The 19911-nt window shown below is 37.2% G+C and overlaps 1 protein-coding gene across 1 annotated transcript in view; it reads left to right on the forward strand.

The window, feature by feature from the left end:
• The window catches only part of SLC35F1 (solute carrier family 35 member F1), a 232019-nt gene that overhangs the window by 196601 nt on the left and 15507 nt on the right, over positions 1 to 19911 (forward strand). Inside the window, exons 5-7 of the mRNA XM_042895264.1 lie at positions 229 to 385; positions 3692 to 3744; positions 9484 to 9638. Coding sequence (XP_042751198.1) covers positions 229 to 385; positions 3692 to 3744; positions 9484 to 9638 — 365 coding nt within the window. The remainder of the gene's footprint in view (positions 1 to 228; positions 386 to 3691; positions 3745 to 9483; positions 9639 to 19911) is intronic.

Here is a 19911-nt window from a genome sequence, read left to right on the forward strand (position 1 = left end):
ACATTCAGATTTTCTTACAGAAAAGATAAAATTCTTGCTTCATTTCTGCTAGATTTTCTTGTGATAATTGGATGAAAACTGTTACGACAGAACATTTGTGCTCATCTTATTGATCCAGATAAGAGCTACTTTGTGACTGAGTATTCATATCTACGAGGCAGAACTTACAACAGTTCTAGACAAAAGGTTGTTTTGACATGTTCTGATTTTTCCCCTGTTTATTCCCAGGTGAAAATAAACTGATAGGGGATCTCTTAGTATTGGGTGGAGCAACACTGTACGGCATCTCGAACGTTTGTGAAGAGTATATTGTCCGAAATCTGAGTCGGGTGGAGTTCCTGGGCATGATTGGACTCTTCGGCTCCTTCTTCAGTGGAATCCAGCTGTAAGTGAGCAGGTTTGAACTCTAAGGTCATTCAAATAAGTATAGTTCTGGCTTCCTTTGAGGTACTGTGCCCTACTCTTCAAAGGTAGCCATTTCCTGTGTAGAGTAAGTATCTGCAGATTTGGGAATTTGTTTTTGATATCTGAGATAGCTGGATTTGTACTCAAATCCATCCACATATATATATATATATATATGTATGTAGCTAAGTACTTTAATTCAATAACTGGTTTTTCGTATGAAAGTCCCATGAGGAGGGGGAAAACACATCCTTATCCTGTATTGCTTGAAGACAAATAAATATTTCACATATTGCTCTGGTCTGTGAACAGGAAACTCTCTACAGCCCTCTACAGTTCTGTTTCATACTTTTTAGAAGTTACTTAGATTGAAAAACACATATGCAGTCAGAAGAGATTTTACTGATTGATTTGTTTTGTGTAATTAAGAATGATATGGCAGAAATAATGAAAATGTCCTTAAGAAATTGGCTTTTTCACTTTAAAATACTTAGCACTCAGTAGATTGGCACATGGATTTTTGGAGTCATATCCACATGTACCTAATGAGCAGGTACCTCACTGCCAGTATTGCAACACTGTGCCTAATATGCCTGTATTAAAAGTCACCCTGCAAGATCAACACATTTACAGAGATCTGTCACTGGCACTTGTCATACCCAACAGCTTTTGAATATTAGCCAAAAACAAGTTATTTGCCTGCACATCTGAGCTATTCAGCTTTAAGAACTGAGACTCATCAAAGAAATGGCCCATTGATTTCTACTTAATTAGTTCTGTTTCTTTAGATAGAAAGCTTATTATGTTTATGTAGAATCTGAAAACATGACTTAAAATGTCATGTTTTGGGTAAAGCATTTTTGTTACCTAAATTGTTCATGGTATGTAGGTACTGGCTTGTTCTAAAGTTATCAAGCAGTGCTTTTGTTTTGCTGTGCATTTAAGCAGTAATATACAGGTCTCATATTCCTAAATTTAATTATAGTACCATTTCAACTCTTCTTGAAGATAGACACAATTGAGTGTTTATAATCTATTTGTCTGGGAAGAAGAATCTGGTGCTGGCACAAGGTATGTTCATGTACAGAGGACTCAATAGGAAAGAAACTCCAAAAGCCATTTCTTTGCTGAAAGCTTTAAGGAAGCTTCCTGGGGGGAAGAATGTCTCAGAAATAAGGCTTTACTAGCATGCTGGGAAAAGCACTGGTCAAAGTTTGGTTGGCATTCGCAAAGCAGGGATTGGTCTGAAATTGTTTCTGCAGTTGCTCTCTCATAAATTGCTTCTTTCAACTTGCTGGCTAGACTCTTACTAACACAGCTGGTCTTCTCTGCTACATCAACACATTGCTGGCTCCTGTACGCCAGGACTCCAAGCTTGATTTTTACAGTATAGCTTCTTGTCCAGTCAGCTCTCAGCCTGTACTGGTTGCATGGGGATATTTCATCTTAGATGTAGGAGTTCATGTTTGCTTTTCTTGAACTTCATCAGATTTCTGCCAGTCCATTTATCCAGCCTGTTAGGTCATTCTGAATGGCAGCATATCTGCTGCATGGGATGTCCTCTGTGAACTTGGTGACTGTGCATTCCATCCAATCTTCTACGTTGATAATGTTAATCAGTTGTCAGAAGTTATCAATCTGCTGATCACTACTTTTTGAACAGTTTTCCATTGATCCTTATGGATAGTCCACCCGTCCAATATATGTCTGTGTATTTTCAATCTCTAAGGATTTTTTGGGAAATCATGTTGAAAGCTTTGCTAAAGTTGAGGTAGATTACACTCCATCCTCACATGCATTCCTTTTCCATTATCTATGGAGCCAGACATCTCATCATAAAAGGCAACAGGTTTGCTTCTGAAAAATCTGTGCTGACTGTTCCTACTCAGCTCTTCATTATTAATTGCCTGGAAATGGAACAGTTACTCCATTATCTTCCCAAAGTCTAGAGTAAGGTTGGCTAGCAGTAGTTCTTGCTCTTTTTGAAACTGGATATTGTTTTGTCTCTTTTTTCAGTCCTCAGGGAACTCCTTGATCACAGCATCCTTTGAAAATTCATCGTGGTTCTATTCTTCAATGAATCAGGAGTCACTAAATGAAGCCCTTTCACAAAGTTGCTCTTACCCCTCTTTGTTTCACAGATCATAATGAAGCACATATCATAGCATATCAGTTTCTATTTCTTTTGTATTGGATATGGAATAGTATGAAAGCAATGTTCGTGTATTTAAATAACATCAAAATTTGCTTCCCATAGCAAGACACTGCAGTTTGTATTTACCGGATTGCTGATAAAAGAGACATATGCCTTCTGCGTGCAAAGACACTTTTAATTTAGTTACTCTGCAGACAAAATAATCTCATTATTCTGTCCACAGTATTAAATTTGCCACATATCAGAGGTAAGCAAATTAGAATTTTCAGGATGCAACTCTCTAGATCGTATTTATCTGGAAGGCATTGAGTTCTGTAGTTTTACTGTTAGACTTGGTCACCTACATACCACTTTTTGTGCTAGGTATTTCTTTTTACAGTGTGTGTAGTCCGTGTTTTATGCTTGGTTAAAATAGTGCCGACTGCTGTGCAGAGTTCCATACATCTGTCAATCACAGATCAGAAACATCTGCTGTCAGAGTAAGCTTCCTAATTTACAGGGGTCTTTTTTTGTGATTGGGAAGAACAGACTTTTTGCCACTTGAGAATTTTCTGAGTCTGGTATCTTGATGTTAATGTGAAGTAAGACCTACAAGATGTTGAAAATGGACTTTTGCAGCTTGCCCATCTCTTGTTTTGTTTCCTGACTTTCATTGCCATGACTATTTGCTCTGTCTCAGCATGTAACAAATTACAGCACTCTCCTCAAACTCAGCCTGTGATATCTGCCACCTCATGACAGTGATTTACTCAGCTCTCACTGCAGAGCCACTCTGAAGGGTGAATAACTCAGGCAGATACATTATTAATCATTAAAGTTCAAAAGCTTTCAGAATATTAAGAAGACAAGAGGACTGAACATGAAGGGGGACGAGCACTTTGGAGCAGGTATTCAGAGAGCTGGAAATAAACCAGTGCAAATTGTATGTTATCACATCTTATTACTGCCCTGAAGATCTTTCAAACACATAGGAATAGGGTGGATTAGCAAATTCTGATTGCATTTGGTTCCTACAGAGACTTTTTGTTATAAGGCTGTTTATGTTGTTTTGTCCAGCATTTGAATTGAATGAGTAGAAGTAATTTAACTTCTGTTCCCTTTCATCAGATTTTGCCTTCTCTTCTCTTACAGTGCAATCATGGAACACAAAGAGCTGTTGAAGGTTCCCTGGGACTGGCAAATAGGTAAGAAAACTCTTTACCTCATTGAAGATAGTTGCTGAAGGAGGTATGGAGCCAAATGATTTTTGGAGAAGCAGGCACACACAAGCCAATGTTTGTGATTTTTGCACTGATGTCTGCCAAAGGTTGAAGCACATGTCTTACAACCATTCTTAACTGATTTGTTCCCTGACTGTTCTTCCCTTGCACCTTTAGGTTAAGCAACAGAGAAGTGCTTATGAATAAGATAATTATTCACATAGCTGTGGAGTAAAATAACAATGGTGTTCTATTCTGAGATTCAGTGCAACACTGAGACAAATAAATGAGGTAGTTACAAAGAACCCAGCCTTTTCAATGAATACCAAAGAAAGAAAATGAGACCTAACAAAAAACTTCAAAAGTTCTTGTAATACATATTGTAGCGTCTTAAACACATTTCCAAGGGACCATTTCTGTATGCAAGTGGTTAACTGATTTTCAATTAGTCTTGGTGGAATATAGCAGATACGTCTTTTAGATGTGTATGTCTTTAAGATGTGTAACAAGTAGCATCATGCACAATGAAGCTCTTACAGTGTTTTGCTAGTCAGTGAATTTCATTTTCCCGTTTCACTTGGGAAGCTGAGTTTCTGATCTAAGACTCCCTTCTAATTAGTCCAACAACTTACTTGCTTTGAAAGGAAATCAACATTTTGAACATGAGTCCCTGTAATCACTCTTTTAGCATTTACAACAATAGAAGAAAAAAAAGAGTGCTAATAATACAGACCAGGGAATTCAAGTTTTGGCAATCCATTGGAAATGGCTTGTTAGCTAGTATTAGAATGAACATCAAGATAAAAACTTGGAAGTGTGCAAGGGCAACTGACTACATGGGAATCCCTGAGAATAGGAAATACAACTCTTGGATTTCACTACTGTTTTCTTTAAACAGACTTCAACATTTCCTCTCATCATCCTATTTAAAAAGAGTGCATCTTCCATAAAATATTCCATATAGGAGATTTGATGGTTGTGCTGTAGTACTAGATGGCATCAATTACACTGTCTATGGAGAACTATGCTCAACTGCATCCTGTAAATGTATTGTCCTTCTTTAAACTGCAGTTGTTAGCATAACTGCAGCAGTGCAGTTATGTCCTCAGGGACATAGTTAATCTGATACCAATGGAACTAGCAAGGGCCATCATGAGTTTACTTACTATACATGTAAATGTCATATATACTTTCTTAGGAGTTCTTTTGTATCTCAGTATCAGTGGAATGTGCCATTAAAATAAAATTTTGTCTATGACATTAAAATGTCATCAAAAGTTAGTCAATGAGACCATCTTAGCAAGGTCATCATATATGTAAAAATTGTGTAGTTAAACACAGATGAATTTGCAATAATTGCATCTTTTTTTGTTCTTTCTGGCTTCCTACACACCTACTTGTTGTGCTTTCTATTGTATTGACAGTGATACAAAACTGTCAAGTAGTTATTGACAAATCTATGTCAGGGTGTTCACAGCGTTGTCCCAAGTAGTTATCTACTATAGCATACTTAAACCCGCAGAACAACAGAATTAAATCACCAGCCTTCTCAATGGCGACGTTAAAGTCACAGCAGGCAACCTAATAAATAACTCAAGGTGGCCCATTGCCATCTGCCATAATTGTGTCATGAAGAATGTACGAGCAACCTTTCAGTTGATGCAAAATGCAAATGAATTTGGAATACAAAGATGTAAAGCCAACCAATTTGCTCAGTGACATGATTTAGCAGAGGTTTGTTAGAGTTCGGGTAGTATGGTTAGGTTGCGGTTGGACTCGATGATCTTTAAGATCTTTTCCAACCTGAGCAATTCTATGATTCTATGATCTGTTTTGTCTAATGTGCTTAAAACAGACTGGGGCCCTCATGATTTTAATTTTTGAAATTCCTTCCATACATTGTATCATCTTTGCAGTTAGTATAAATCAGTGTAGCTCTATTTAAATCTTCAAAGGTTTAAATGTTAATAATTGCTGAGGATCTCATTGAACAGAGAATGATTATATCATGCCAATTGAGCGGTTTAAAGGAAGCCCAGGACATGATTGTAGAATAACACATGAAATAATAACGAATAAACAAAAAACCCTTTTGTTCAAAAAGCCAGTTTGATGATCCTGGGAGGTGTTCCATGTTACAGAAGCTCTGAATGCTTTTGAATACTCTTTACTTCAAAGGATCAGTGTAAAAAGAACGGTTGATTCAATTTCATGCAAGGAAACAATAATTTTTGGATTAAAAATGTCAGGTCTAGAACATGGAACATACAACAACACACTCAGCTGAAAGAAAAGTTCCCAAGGCATGTTAGTCTTGTTGGGACTCCTTAGAGTAGTCCATGGGGGTAGGTCTTGCTTGTTTCTGTGAAGATGCCCTATCTTAAGACATGTAAGGATATACTGGGGCACTGGGACTTGTTGAGCCTGCAGAAGAGAAAGTTTCAAATAGCTATACACAAGGAGGCTGTTAGAAGGACAGAGCCAAGGTCTTCACATTAGTGCAGAGCATAATGCAATGGAAGGAGGATAGACAACAAGAAGAAATTGAAATAATGGATTCAAGCTGGATAAGAAGAAAACCTTTTTCACACTGACAGCAGGCAGGCAGTGGAGCAAGTTACCCAGGGAGGTTGTGCTGACATTAGCGGTCAGTCTGAACAAAGCCCTGAGCAACTTTGTGTGATCTCACAGCTGAGTCTGGTATAAGCAGGGGTTGAACTTGAGACCATTGAGCTCTCTTCCAACCTGAATTGCCCCACAATTCTATGATCCTGTGTTCCCAGTTCTGACCTTCACCACACACTCGCTCTCAACCATGCAAAAGTGGTGACATTGCTCATCAGGAAGAGCGCTGAAAGTAAAGATAGGATTCCTTGCACCAGCTTTAGACATCTGGGATGTGGATAACTGATGTAGTTGGACAGAATCTTTTTCACGAGCAGAAAGAATTAGGCATGACACAAATCATACTGTGCTAAAGCTGGTGTTTAAAAGAGGTTAGACAACCAGCACCCTAAAACTTCCAAATCTCCTCACGGGGCACCAACCCCCAGTATGTGTCCAGACTTAAGTGTAGCAAATCCCACCCACAGCCGCTTTCATACACATTAATCCTTCAGACCAGGACAGTATCTCAAAGCATGCAGTTCTGAATGATGAATTTATCAGGGCTTAAAATAGCTAAGTTCATGAGCAGATCATTGCAGAAGCACCTTCTAACTTTCCAGTTTCCTTCTTTCCCATGCCTGCTTCAGGTGGTGATTCAGTGCCTGGCTAGGCACATGTTCTGGCATTTGGGTCTTCAGCACTAGTGGTGATTCCCAAGGTTGCCATTAGCACTGCAGTGGCACTCAAGGAAGCTGAGACTGAAAGCCTTTGAATTAAAACATATTTCTGTTGTGAAAACTGGGCTTCTAGAAACGCTCTCTGAAAATCATACGTTACTTCCATCTTGATTATTGTCACCAATAGATGCTATCTATCTGGTGCATATTGCTTGCATTTTTACACTGTAAGTAAAATGCCACTTTACTTTTACCTCTGATAAGACAAATACCGTTTAAAAAGCTTTCCACTGATATTGAAATGCCCTTTGGAAAAGCAACCTGTGGAATGCATATAACTGCCTGCCAAAGAATATGAACACCAAGACAGCAGTATAAAACTATACTTTAATTGAGAGTGTAACCCTTCAAAACACTTGAATATGCCTGTTAAATCCGAAAGGACTAACGGGCTTGGTGGGCCAGCTGGTGGTTTTCAGACTGTACTTTGAGAATGCTGACTTGAAAACTGTCTTGTTTTCAGCTGAAACAGAGTTATTTTCTTCATAGAGTCTGATGTGATGCTGTATTTTGGCTATAGGAGAGGAAAACAATGTTGATTACACATTGATGTTTTAGCTGAGCAGTGCTGTACAGAGTCAAGGACATTTTAGTTTGGCCAAAGAGATAATCCACACTAAGTGGCATCATGAGAAAAAAGCACAGAACTGAGAGGAGTTGGCTGGGGGTGCAGCCAATGCTCAAGAACTGACTGCATTGGTCAGCAAGTGGTGAGAAATTGTGTTGTGCATTGCTTGTTTTCTATATATTATTATCATTACTATTATTTCTCTCTTCTTTTTCTGTCTTGGCAAATAGTTTTTATCTCAACCCAGGACTTCTACTACTTTTTTTTTTCCTAGTTCTCTCCTGTATCCACTGGGAGGAGGGGGTGTGAGTGAATGAATGGCTGTGCTGTTTAGCTGCTTGCTGGGTTAAACCATGACAGAGAACAGAATGGTTTCTTTGCCTGGCCTGTTCTTGAGTTAAGACTGAAAGAAAAGCCAACTTAGTGGTCATCTGCATACAATTTCTCATTGATCAAAACTGTGCTCCATTTGATGCAATCTACTACTGCAGAAGAATTCCAGATTTTGTATAAAGCAACTCTGCTATATACAATGTGCACCTTAAAAAATGGCTACCTTTTAATAAAAGCAGCTCTTTCCATGGTTATACACATTCTGAATATAAATGCTAATTTGTTATCATGCCATAGAAACTGATATATGGACAGTGACGTTTCCTGAGTGCTGTATTTGTTTCAGGTTAATGTACACTTCAGTTCAAATGCTTCAGAGGAATTAAAGCTATCACAGTTGATTTTGTCCTTTAGATGGCTTTTCTAAAGAGTTTTTAACTATGTGGAACATTGTGAGGACTTTGGGTTTTGTTTTATGCTTATGTTTTTATTTTCTACTAATTCCTTTCAGGACTTTGGCAATCAGATTTTCTGCAACATGTAGTCAATAACGTGCTCTGAAAAGCTGGCATGTGTCCAAATTTAGGTTCATGCATACACCAGCTGGGAATTCTGCAGCATATATCAGCCTAAGAATTATCATTTGCATTATAACAGATGAGTGAAGTGTTTGCTGTTTTTTTAACTTCTCATTGATTTATTTGCCTTGGGATTTATCAAGTAATAACTGAAGGGATGAATTCTTTCCCAGTAAGTCATTTAGTTAGTTATTTAGTTTTTAAAATGAAATTAGATTTTCACTGTAATATATTTTTATTATATTAGCCTCTAACAATCTAATTGTGTGAGTCACTCTGTAAGCACGTAGCAAGGAGCAGTCTCAGCACCAGAAAGCTTTATTAAGGAAGTCTGACAACAAGTAGTAGGGAATGGAGGCACAAAACTATGATTTGTCAAGTTTGGTGCAAAACTGACTTGAGTGCTCTCCTCACATGTTTATCTGTTGGTTTATTAACTACTGTGAAAGTACTTTTGCATACATCTTGTGGGCTGATTCCTAGAAAATGCTGTGTGCTCCCTCCAATCAGTGGAACTCAGTGGCTTCTGGGGACAGTTGTTTCTTAAAAGACTAGATTTGATATGTCTGAATATGTAATTTCACCTGAATTTATGTTGAATTTGGGATATTTGCTAGCAATATAAGGCACCAATTTAAAACAGCACTGCTGTTATGGGAATCACAGGGAGCGTACCAAATGTTCAATACTGAATAGATGTGACTTTCTCTAGTTTTCATATATATTTAGGATAATGCTCCTAGTGTACAAATACATACATATTTACATATATGCCTTTTAATAATCTGAATCCATATTTTTTTGAAAAAGTATTCTTTTGTAAAAATAGATCCTTATTCCCTCCAGCATAAGTCATGTCTACAGGCTGTGAAAGGTCACTCTTGTTGTCTTTCTTCTGCAGGCTTGTTGTATGTCGGCTTTAGTGCCTGTATGTTTGGCCTCTACAGCTTTATGCCAGTGGTCATAAAGAAGACCAGTGCTACTGCTGTCAACCTCTCCCTACTCACAGCTGACCTATACAGCCTTTTCTGTGGATTATTCCTCTTCCACTACAAGGTATGTGCAAATGATAGGTGCATTTGTGTAATAGCTGTATGCCTGTACAAATAGCAGTGCAGAACTATGAAGGTGAGCTGAAGAGCTTCTACCATTCAATGTGGAGATGAGAAGACTTCATAGCGGCCTTTCAGTACCTAAGTAGGGCCTACGAGAAAGTTGGAGGGGGATTTTTTACAAGAGCCTGTATTGATAGAACAGGGGATAATGGCTTTAAACTAAGAGGGTAGATTTAGGATTAGGTTAGACACTAGAAAGAAATTTTTTGCTATCAGAGTGGTGAGGCTTTGGAACAGGTTGCCCAGGGAAGTTGTGAATGCCCCGTTATTGGAAATGTTCAAGGCCAAGTTGGATGGGGCTTTGAGCAGCCTGGTCTAATGGAAAATGTCCCAGCCCATGACAGTGGAGTTGAACTAAACAATTATATGATTCTGTGGTTCTACTGTCCCTCATAGTATCCTTCTGGACAGAATCCTCAGTGTACAGCTAGACAAATATATCATATCATATCAATATATATATATATGGCTGATGTGTTAGGCTCAAAAGATTGAAGTAAATGGAGTTACGTCAGGCTGGTGGCCAGTCAGTAGTGGAGTTCCACAGAGCTTCATTTTAGAGCCATTCCCTTCAATGTTTTCACAAATAACTTGGATGCAGGATTGAAATGTATATAAAGTAAGTTTGCAGACAACGCCAAATTAGGATGAGCTGTTAAATCACTTGAGGTACAGAGGCTTTGTTTCATTTCATAACGATTCTGAAATTATGACTCACAACTGTCCATGAATTACAGCCAGCCAAATCAGTGTCTTGCCTTTCAGCATTAAAATGCCAAAATGTGCAGCAGATTTATGTTGAAGTTAAACTTTTATCTCTCGGTTCCTCTAATATTTAAAAGGTTGTTTTGTACAACCACACATTTGGTCTCCATTTGCAAGAGACTGTACTGCATTATTAATGAGCAGCCCTACAGTGACCATTATATGAAAGTGGCACCAGGATGCTGGAGACAACTGCTTCATACTATCTCATTTGTGTGTAAGAGGGAGGTTACTTGTTAGCTAAATTAGTGGCCAATGTGAGTGTTAGGTAAATGGAAGCCTAAAAATACTGATTACTTAATCAAGACGAATCAGATTTTGTAATACTAATGGTACCTGTGTGAATTTGAAAGAGACAGAGAAAATTGAAATCTTTGCAGTCCCAAACAAAATCCTTTTTCTTCATTGCTTCTTCTTTTCTTTAGACAGAAGAAAGGCAAATACAGAAACTGAGATGCAAATGTTCTCTGCTGCTTTACAGGTCTTCTTCATGGTGATTTGGTTCTGCCCCATACTTTAAATCCAGAATATTCAAAATTAGGTATTAGCTGAGAATTATAAGCCCCCGCTAATAATATTTGATAATCATAATAAAATAGGTGATTTTAGTCAAGTATTTCTAAGAAGGATATTTATACTACACGATAAAAGACAGACAAATTTAACTCTGCAAATAGTAGCAGTGGTGTTTTAACAAAATCAGTCTTTCAGAGGGAGAGACTTGAAAGGCAGTATGTTTGGGATGATTTTCTGCTCAGATTTGTTAAACATGACCAAAAAAAAGTCAATTTTGCAAAAGTAAAATTCCACTCATGGATTGGGTCAGGAATATCCTTTGCGTGAAGAACACCTCTATCTCCTTCACATTTTTACATTGATAGATAACAAAGAGCAGTATTATCATCTCTCAGCCCCTAATTCTCTAGTCAAAACAAGCAATAGTCTTTAATTCTTTCCTCATAGTTTGGACCACCTGTTCCTCTGTCCTCCTCTTATCCAGAGAAAATTCATCCTTCCTGAGTTAGTCCCTTCCGCTCTTGAAGCAGGAAGGGCCCTATATCATTATCAACTTGTGAAATGCTCTTGTCTCTCAAATTCTTTGGTAAACATTACTCCATAAATATTAACATTTTATGTACTTTTTCATTCATGTTTTGTATTTGTTATTTGTATGTAATCTGTATAACTTGTGTGTGTCTACTTTGTTCTTCATTTGTATTTAATCTGTGTAACTCGTGTGTCTCCTTTGTTCTCCCTAGCTGAAGTGCAGATAAGGAGAAGACCTTTGTTAGAACTTGACAGAAAGACCTTTACCTGAAATGTAGTATCAGCTTCCAGAGCTGTCAGAGCTGTCTTCATGCCCTTCAAACTCAAATTGCAGAGAAAAGTTAAAAACAGACTCTATATTTAGAGAGAGTATCCAGAGTTAAAACTCTACTTAATAATCTGATCACTTCTTTAGTTACTATGTTTTTATCCTTAGACAGATCATTTCTTTTCTTTTTGGTTTGCTATCAGATATCATTTTATGTGATGTTATGCACTCAAGAACAAAGTCTCATATGTTAAACTAACTAAACTTGTTCACCTCCTTTGACTGTGTACTCTTGCTAGTTTTCTACCTTCAAAAAAGCTGTTTCATTCCCAGCCCAGCTGTATGTCGCCTTCAAATGCAGAGCTCCTTCTGCTTATTGCTGTGCTGACCAATGCGCAAAGTCCCACTTCACTAGAAAGCAAAAGGTTTTATGCTGAATTAGGATCGACTGAGTGGTTTAGTGCCCCTTGCAGAATATTATTTTATGAGGCTTACCAGAAACAGTTACAGTTATTCCCTGTGCTGCTACTTCTATCAATGAACAAGTTTATTGCGTCTGCAGCAGTAACTCTATGAAAATCCATGGAAAACACAGGAAATTTAAGTGGGCTTCAGAGCCTTTGAAACCAAACTGAGGAGATTGCATTTGAAGTATTTTGATTGGTTAGCATTTTATCTTTGATTATACAGACTTGCAACATCATGGCATAAAGGACAGCTGGTTTTTATATCCTTCATCCTGTTTGCCAGTGTCTTTGTATTGTACTGAGCAGTTTTCAGGCCTGTAGAAGTTATGAATAAAGTATGTTAACCTGACACAGCACTGGTGATAAGTTCATCATTCAATATGTTATTTGTTCAAGAAGCTGTTGTATTTAAACATAATGATTTATGACTTTCAACTTAAGATGGATACTAACTAGATTGTAGTGACTCATTCTTAAGGTTATCTGCAGACCCGAATTACAGCTCAGTTTTTAGATCTTTTTTTAAATCAGTAACTGAGTTCAAATATTCCATTGGATGGGAAAAGATATTTGGCCTGTTTGGTGGCTGAGTATTGGCTAACGCAGTAGAGTTTAACAAACATTCCATCATCTTCAATCTTTCTTTTTTTTTAATTCTCACCACAGTTATATATTTTATGCAATTTTAATGTTCAAAACTTCTCTAGCTGTCTCTTCTCATTTCACCTTCTTCTTAAGCACAATTAAACGATCTCCTGCTTTGAAAAACAAAGGCAATCAGAGCCCTAAAACAAAGATTTTTTATTATTATTATTTCATCCTATACCAACACAGCATCCATCTTCATCTCATGTCTTTCAAGCTCATTTTTTGGTTTCTTGATCCCTATGAAAATCAGTGGTCCCAGCAGTACTGAAGTCAGCCTGCATAAGACTCATTCCCACCAAACACAGGCAGGAGAAGCGTCCAGTGTCCTCCCAGTGTGCAGAATGAACCTGCGCAGCAGAGCTTAGGGTCTGTTTTGCTGGCTGGGTTTCACCTGTACTTATGGTAAATATGTATAATTGATAATCAGCTTTGAAACCAAACAGGGGGATGCAGTGAGAGATATGCCATGTATAAGGGTGTCTACTCATAGTGTGCAGGAAATTTCAAATTCTGAGTAACAGAACAGCCCTTGCTTTGTCAGAGGCTGAAATAGCCTTTATTTGTTGGCAGTACACTAATACCAGAGCTGTTGGGAAATTCAGGGCCAACTCTCCAGCTGTAAGGGATTGGATCCTTAATGTAACTATTATTTTTCAGCTTAGAATGTGTTAATTTTTGCATTTTATCCTTAGCCTTGGCTTTATTTTAACGTGAATTTTTAGAGTTCATTGTCTTCATTTGCAAGCTTATGTTGTGCTTTAGTCATTCTAAGCAATTTGCATACTCATTAAATGATCTAAGCAGCTCATTTTATGTTTTCCACCAACTAGAGCATGCATACTGATTATGCTCTGCACTAGCAGGTCACACTGTGTTTTATCATTACCTAGCAATCCAGGCAGCATCTGGATTCTGCATCAGTATTCTGCCTTGGCAAAATCATTCATTATTTTATCCAAGATTTAGCTATTAAAAAAAATCAGAATTTCTGCATATAGTAATAATTTCCAAATGAAAAAAAGAAGTTTTTATTTCATAATAAGGAAGTCATATATCTCATGAACAGTAACATTGTCAAAGAATTTGGCTACACAATTAAACATGATACTTAAAACCTTTCAGCACTAGAAATCTGAAGTGGTGCTGGTTGAAAATTCATTAATTGATGCATCCAGAAATAGCTTTTTAATGCCAGTTCTAACAGCAGTGCTTCTTTAATGGAAGGGAGCAGCTGACAACCTTTCCATTGCATCTGGAAACAAGCTGTAAGGGAGAGTGGTTTTTATCATAATAGATAAGAGGGGCTCTAGATATCAATTTCATTTTTTTCTGTATGGATCCTAAGCAACATGAGTTATGGAAGTACGTAGGCTTGACTGAGATTGTGGCCCCCATTGGAAATAAAGGAGAAGTAGGAAGAAGCCCTTAATTCCTAATTAGGAGCTTCTTTTAAAAGTATCTTCTCTACCATTCTGATCCAAGATTGCTGAATCCAGTATGAGATTTTCTGCTGGCTTCAGTGGCCTTTAATTCACTTTCGTAAGTAAGGAAAGTCTACCATGCAAAGAATGTTCTTAAAAGCGCTTCACAGCTTAATGGCTGTGGAGATAAAGACCATGCTTTGTTGTAACTTGGTGTGCTCTATTTCAGCACGTGAACAATTTGAAAGAAGCCGATAGTCATCTGCATAAATTATTATTTAAAGAAAATCTTCTTTTAAAGAAAAATTCTAAAGAACATTATAATGCTTTCCAACAGTCCTGTTTTTTATTATGATGTAAGTGGATTGGGAGCAGGAGGTAGAAGTAGTATGGTTTGGGAGATGATTCTTTATTAGTTTTATTTTCACTTGGTGGTTTTACTTTTACCATAAATATGAGAGATTTTTCCAAATCATTGGACAAATCTGAGAAAATACTTCAGATGACATTCTCAGTCCTTTTAAACTCATCTGCAAGTGTAAACTGAAGTCAGTAAGAGCCTTTGCTTTGCTTGCACTTGTTAGGGGATTGACACCTGCATATTTTAAACTATGACAGTGGTGTTGTTAATGATGTATCATTATTTCAATCAGAGCAGGCATTGAAGGCCAAGCAACTAGCTTTTACAGCAATACTTACTCAGTCACGTTCTTCAGGATGTTGTTCGCAATTAAATCAGACGTGCCATCTGCCTGACCCATAAATTCTCTGTTTGAATGGAATTTAATTTCACTGGGCCTTTATTGTGGTGAAGGGTTCTGAGCCTTTGATAATAATGAGGAGAAATCGCATTACCAAATAATTGTTTGTGACACTGGTAATGTCCACAAACCTAAACACATATTTGCCTTTCTTATACAGAGTATGAAATTTCTTACAGCAGGACTGTCTTTCAGCAACTCAGTTCCTGTTACACTGTGTGTATTTCTTTCATTTAGGTGGCATTTCAGAAGCTACTTCTTCACATGTGTTTAAATTTGTTTGTCTTTCTGGATTCCCTCCCTCAAATTGCAATAATGTACAAAGTAGTTCTGGTAGGAAAACTAGGCATCCATACTTGAATAGCTACCTCGAGGTAGAAGGATGTAAGGAGTGTCTTTGGTCACACTTGTATGTATATATGGATCTAAAGGCTAACATCTGCTTACTCTTTGAGTGTAGAGGATGGCATGGAACAAAAAAAAACCCTCTGAATTAAAATGACACAAGGGAGTATAACCTAGAAAGCAAAATTACTCCTATCAAGATTTCGCACAATCTGACAGTAGATGCTTAACAAAGCAGCACAGCTATAGCATTGCCCTGAAAACACTGCATCATTAACACAGATTTTCTTCTTTTTGCAACGTTACATTTTGATAGCAGACCAGGAGTAGTGCCACATGAATATTCACTCTTTTGGACCTATCAAAAAAGAGCGCAAAAGATGTGGCATTTGTATTGCAGAAGGTGTGTTGGAGGCTCCCTTTTCGATATTATTGGTTTGGATATTATTAGTTCATTGTACATTTAATGGTATGTGGGATGTTTTCAGAACTTATATGTTGGGATGGTTTTTAACTTCTTTGTTTCGTGTAAGAAGTCTGTATGCAACAGAACCAATTAGGAGTTTCCCAGCAAAATGCATTTTTGTTGGAAATACCTAATTATCGAAACAAAAATGCTAAATGAAAGTATATATACTTTTTAATATGAAACAACCTTGCATTTCCCAGTCAGAGTGCTGTTTTGCCTGCTCATCTAATGGGATGAGCAGAACATAGTTTCCAGACTTTTCAGCCACATATTCTGGGACTGAAAACTGTCAGTCACATAAAAGCATGAGTTACACAGCTCGTTGATTCTGAAAGTCAGAGAACCAATCTCAGGTCTGATGTTAGGCAGGCTGCAACCCCAAGGAAAAGCTTTTAAGGCTCCCAGGTTTCTGACGTGAAGACAATCCAGTAGTTGCAGTCAGTAGTTGCCAGTCTCCAGCAAGCACACTTTGTTTCAGAAATAACAGTTTTTGGTGTATTGAAAAAGCTTTGGGTTTTACTTCATTTCAGATTAGGATTTTGGTTTGGCTTTGTTTTGGGTTTTTTTTTTTTTTTTTTTTTTTTTTTTGCTTACACAAGCGAGAAGTAGTTCAGAATTACAACGAAAGAAGAGTAAGAATCTGATCTTCCTACCCATGCATGGGTTTATATTCTTTTGCCTTTATAATTTGGATGTTCTTAGTGAATGCCTAGTTAATGGTATTTACTGACAACAGGACCGTTATGTGCCTTTCTACTCCACAACTGGCTATCAACTCAGTAATGGTTTCTTTTCTCTTTTTTTTTAATCAGTGGTCAAATGAGCATAATGCTTCTTCCCTTCTTCCATTTTCTTCACCCTTGCTTTCATTGCGTGTAACATTTGAATAAAATATTTTTATATCCTTTCTTAAATATTTTGTATCACATGTCCCTACATACCTTAGGTATTAAAATGTTAAAAGATTTGTTTGCGGTTTCAAAAGAACATCTCAGTTCAGTGCATTCATACCTTTTCTTAGTACCTGCATGTGGAAGGTAAACCAGTAAATTTTCTTTTGTATAAAAGTTTTAAGTCTAGTTGAGACCCGTGTAATCTTTAAATAGAGCAAATTTCAGAATGAAGTAGGAAATAGTTTATACTTGACAATCCAGCAGGTCAGGGTGAAAAAAAACATTACTACGTGATTGAGTTCTGCCTTTGGTGAGATTGGATAGGAAAATGCCTAATGGATATTGACTACTCAAAATACATTAAATGAAAACAGAGTTTAAGTGTTAACTATAGTAAATAAATATATAGAATCAACCTATCCACAGACAGTCCCCAGAGAAAGAACATAGCCAGTATATCTCTGCAATCTACTAAAATTGATGGTCAGGCTTGCTTGTAATGAGTTGTTAAGGTACTCTGACCCATAAGGCACTGGGAAAGTGATTTACTTGCCTTATAATGTGAAGTTGCTATTTTTCAAACAAAAATTAAGTTTTTAAGTCCTAGCATGAAACCTATTTGTTTCCTCCAATTTTTTATACAAAATAAAGAGGAAGATTGTCAGTTTCCAACACTGACATTTCTCTATAAGGCCTTACACTTATGGTTGATACTTTCAATTATGATTATAAAATAGTCCACTTTAATTTTCTTGAACAAGAATTCCAAGAATTGTCGTTGAGAGTGAGTTGAGCATGAATAAACAGAAAGATACTTCAGCTGCTTGAAGAAGGCAGTTCTTCACAGGTTCTGGGTTTTCAACAGCATGCAAAATACCGAGTCTGTCACCCCCAAATCTTCAGTGCTTTGTTGGCAGCAGTGGGAAAAGAGGAGCAGTGTTTTGGGAACTTGAGAAAAATGCTTAGAGAACTGGGGCCTGAGTGTAATTTAAACACTTTTACATTTTATAATTTGAAGTTACAGCAGTCCTCAATCAGAAGAGGGAGTCCCACCCACTCTAAACATAAGAGCACTACAGCAGCTGGAGGAAAGCAATAGTTATACTGGTGAGACATGCAACAGTGTGTTTAGCAGTTAATTCTCCATCCATCATTTTCATTGGGAGCTAATAAATGGATATTGCCATTGTTAATTTAAAGAAATGCAAGAAGCCAAATGCAATAACAGTGGGCTTTAAGAACTTTTAGACAAGTAACTGTCACCTCAGATTGCTTTGAATTAGTTTTGACTTTCGAAAGATGGAAAACGTTGTTCAAAGATATCTTTGATATACAGATCACATTATGAAGATTAATTGTAATATCCTAAATGAAATAAATAGTGTTTTGGAAAAAGTAGTGATGAGTCATGTGGAAAGTAAAGGTGAAGTGTTCATAATTTCTGAGCATGGAAGTGCAGACTTATTAGTAGAAATCTTCATTGGAAATAATTGCTATTGGAAATAATTAATTTCCGCATAGCAAATCTTCAGCAAAACCATATGAGTTTTGAAGGTGTTGATGAGCATGGACTGAAAAATGAAATTTGGGAGGAGTAATAGAAATACATAACAGAAAACATAAAAAAACAGAAAAAAATAAATTTCCAAAGCAAAAGTAGTCTAACAAAAACACTCGTATCTGACCTACTGTCATGGTTTTGGTTGGGAAAAAGTTAATTTTCTTTGTAGATGTTTGTATAATGCTGTATTTTGCGTTATTGAGGAAAACATGGGTTTTTAAACTTCGCTGAGCAGTGCTGCACAGACTCAGGGACTTTCCTGTTCCCTGTGCTGTCCTGCCAGCAAAGTCCTGGTTCTGTCTTCCTGTGGGGGTGCACAAGGAGACAGAACCAGGACAGCTGACTCTGACCAAAGGGGTGTTCCGTACCCCATGACATGTGCTCAGTAAGATTAGCTTTGGTAAAGGACAAGGGTGGATGTTTGGAGTGATGACGTTTTTCTTCCCAATAAAACATTGCATGTGATGAGCTCTGTTTTCCTGATATGTCTAAACATCTGCCTGCCAATGGGAAGCAGGAAATCAGTTCCTTGTTTTGCTTTGCTTTCAGATTACTTTTGCTTTGGTAAATGGTCTTCATCCCAACCCACAAATTCATGCACTTTTACCTTTCCTGTTCTCTACTCTACCCCAGCTAGGAGCAGTGAGCAAGCTGGTGTGTGGTGTTGAGCTACCTGCTGAGGTTAAATCACAGTCACACGTGCATTCTCTAACCTTTTCTTTTTAATATTACCTTACACTTTATTATAATAAAAAGTGAAGACAGAAAGATATAATGAAGACATCCTACTAAGCTGGATCCTTATGAGGTGGATGGAAACATACCTTTTCTAAATGAAAAGCTCAATAAATATGATTAAAACAAACAAACAAAAACAACAAAAAAACCTGAAGAGGCTTAGGCATAGTTGTGGGGAAAAACATAAAAATCAAATTAAATGAGAATCTTAGCATTTCCCAAGTAAAGCACTCTTTTTGACAAGTACAATTAAAGCATCAGGTTACCTCAGCAATATTTTGCAGTCCGGAGGTGACAGCTGAAAAAAGTCATGAATTGACAAAGCAGCAGTAGTATTCAAAAGCTTAAATATGTTTCAGTTACCAAAAAAAAAACAAAACAAAAAACAAACAAACAAACAAACAAACAAAAAAAACACAAGGAAAGATTTCCAAGTTATGATTCTACTAATTGAATGTTATTTCCACTTAAAACAGAAGTAGAAAAAAGGGCTGGAATTTTCCTAAAAACAGAGATAGAATGATCTTTGAAAGTGAAGGGTAAGAGTTAAATACAAATACCTCTATTATACAGTTTGAGATTTCTTGTGGAATTGAATAATTTCTTGTTTCCAAAAGTGACTAGGAAAGAAAATAGGAAGTTGAGGGTTATGTCTGCATATTCACATTCTCCATTGCCACTGGAAAGAAAAGCATGGAAAAGCAAATGAATGGACTTAAAATAACTAGATAGAAAGGTTGGCAAGGTTTGGTAATCTGGCAACTACCCAAGCCAGGGGGTATGGAAGAGACTTGCTTGTGTCCTAAGTAGCTTCTGACAATGTGGCAAGAA

The sequence above is a fragment of the Lagopus leucura genome, unplaced genomic scaffold (genome assembly GCF_019238085.1).
Source record: "Lagopus leucura isolate 7727_CA_CO unplaced genomic scaffold, USGS_WTPT01 Super-Scaffold_73, whole genome shotgun sequence".
Taxonomy (NCBI): domain Eukaryota; kingdom Metazoa; phylum Chordata; class Aves; order Galliformes; family Phasianidae; genus Lagopus; species Lagopus leucura.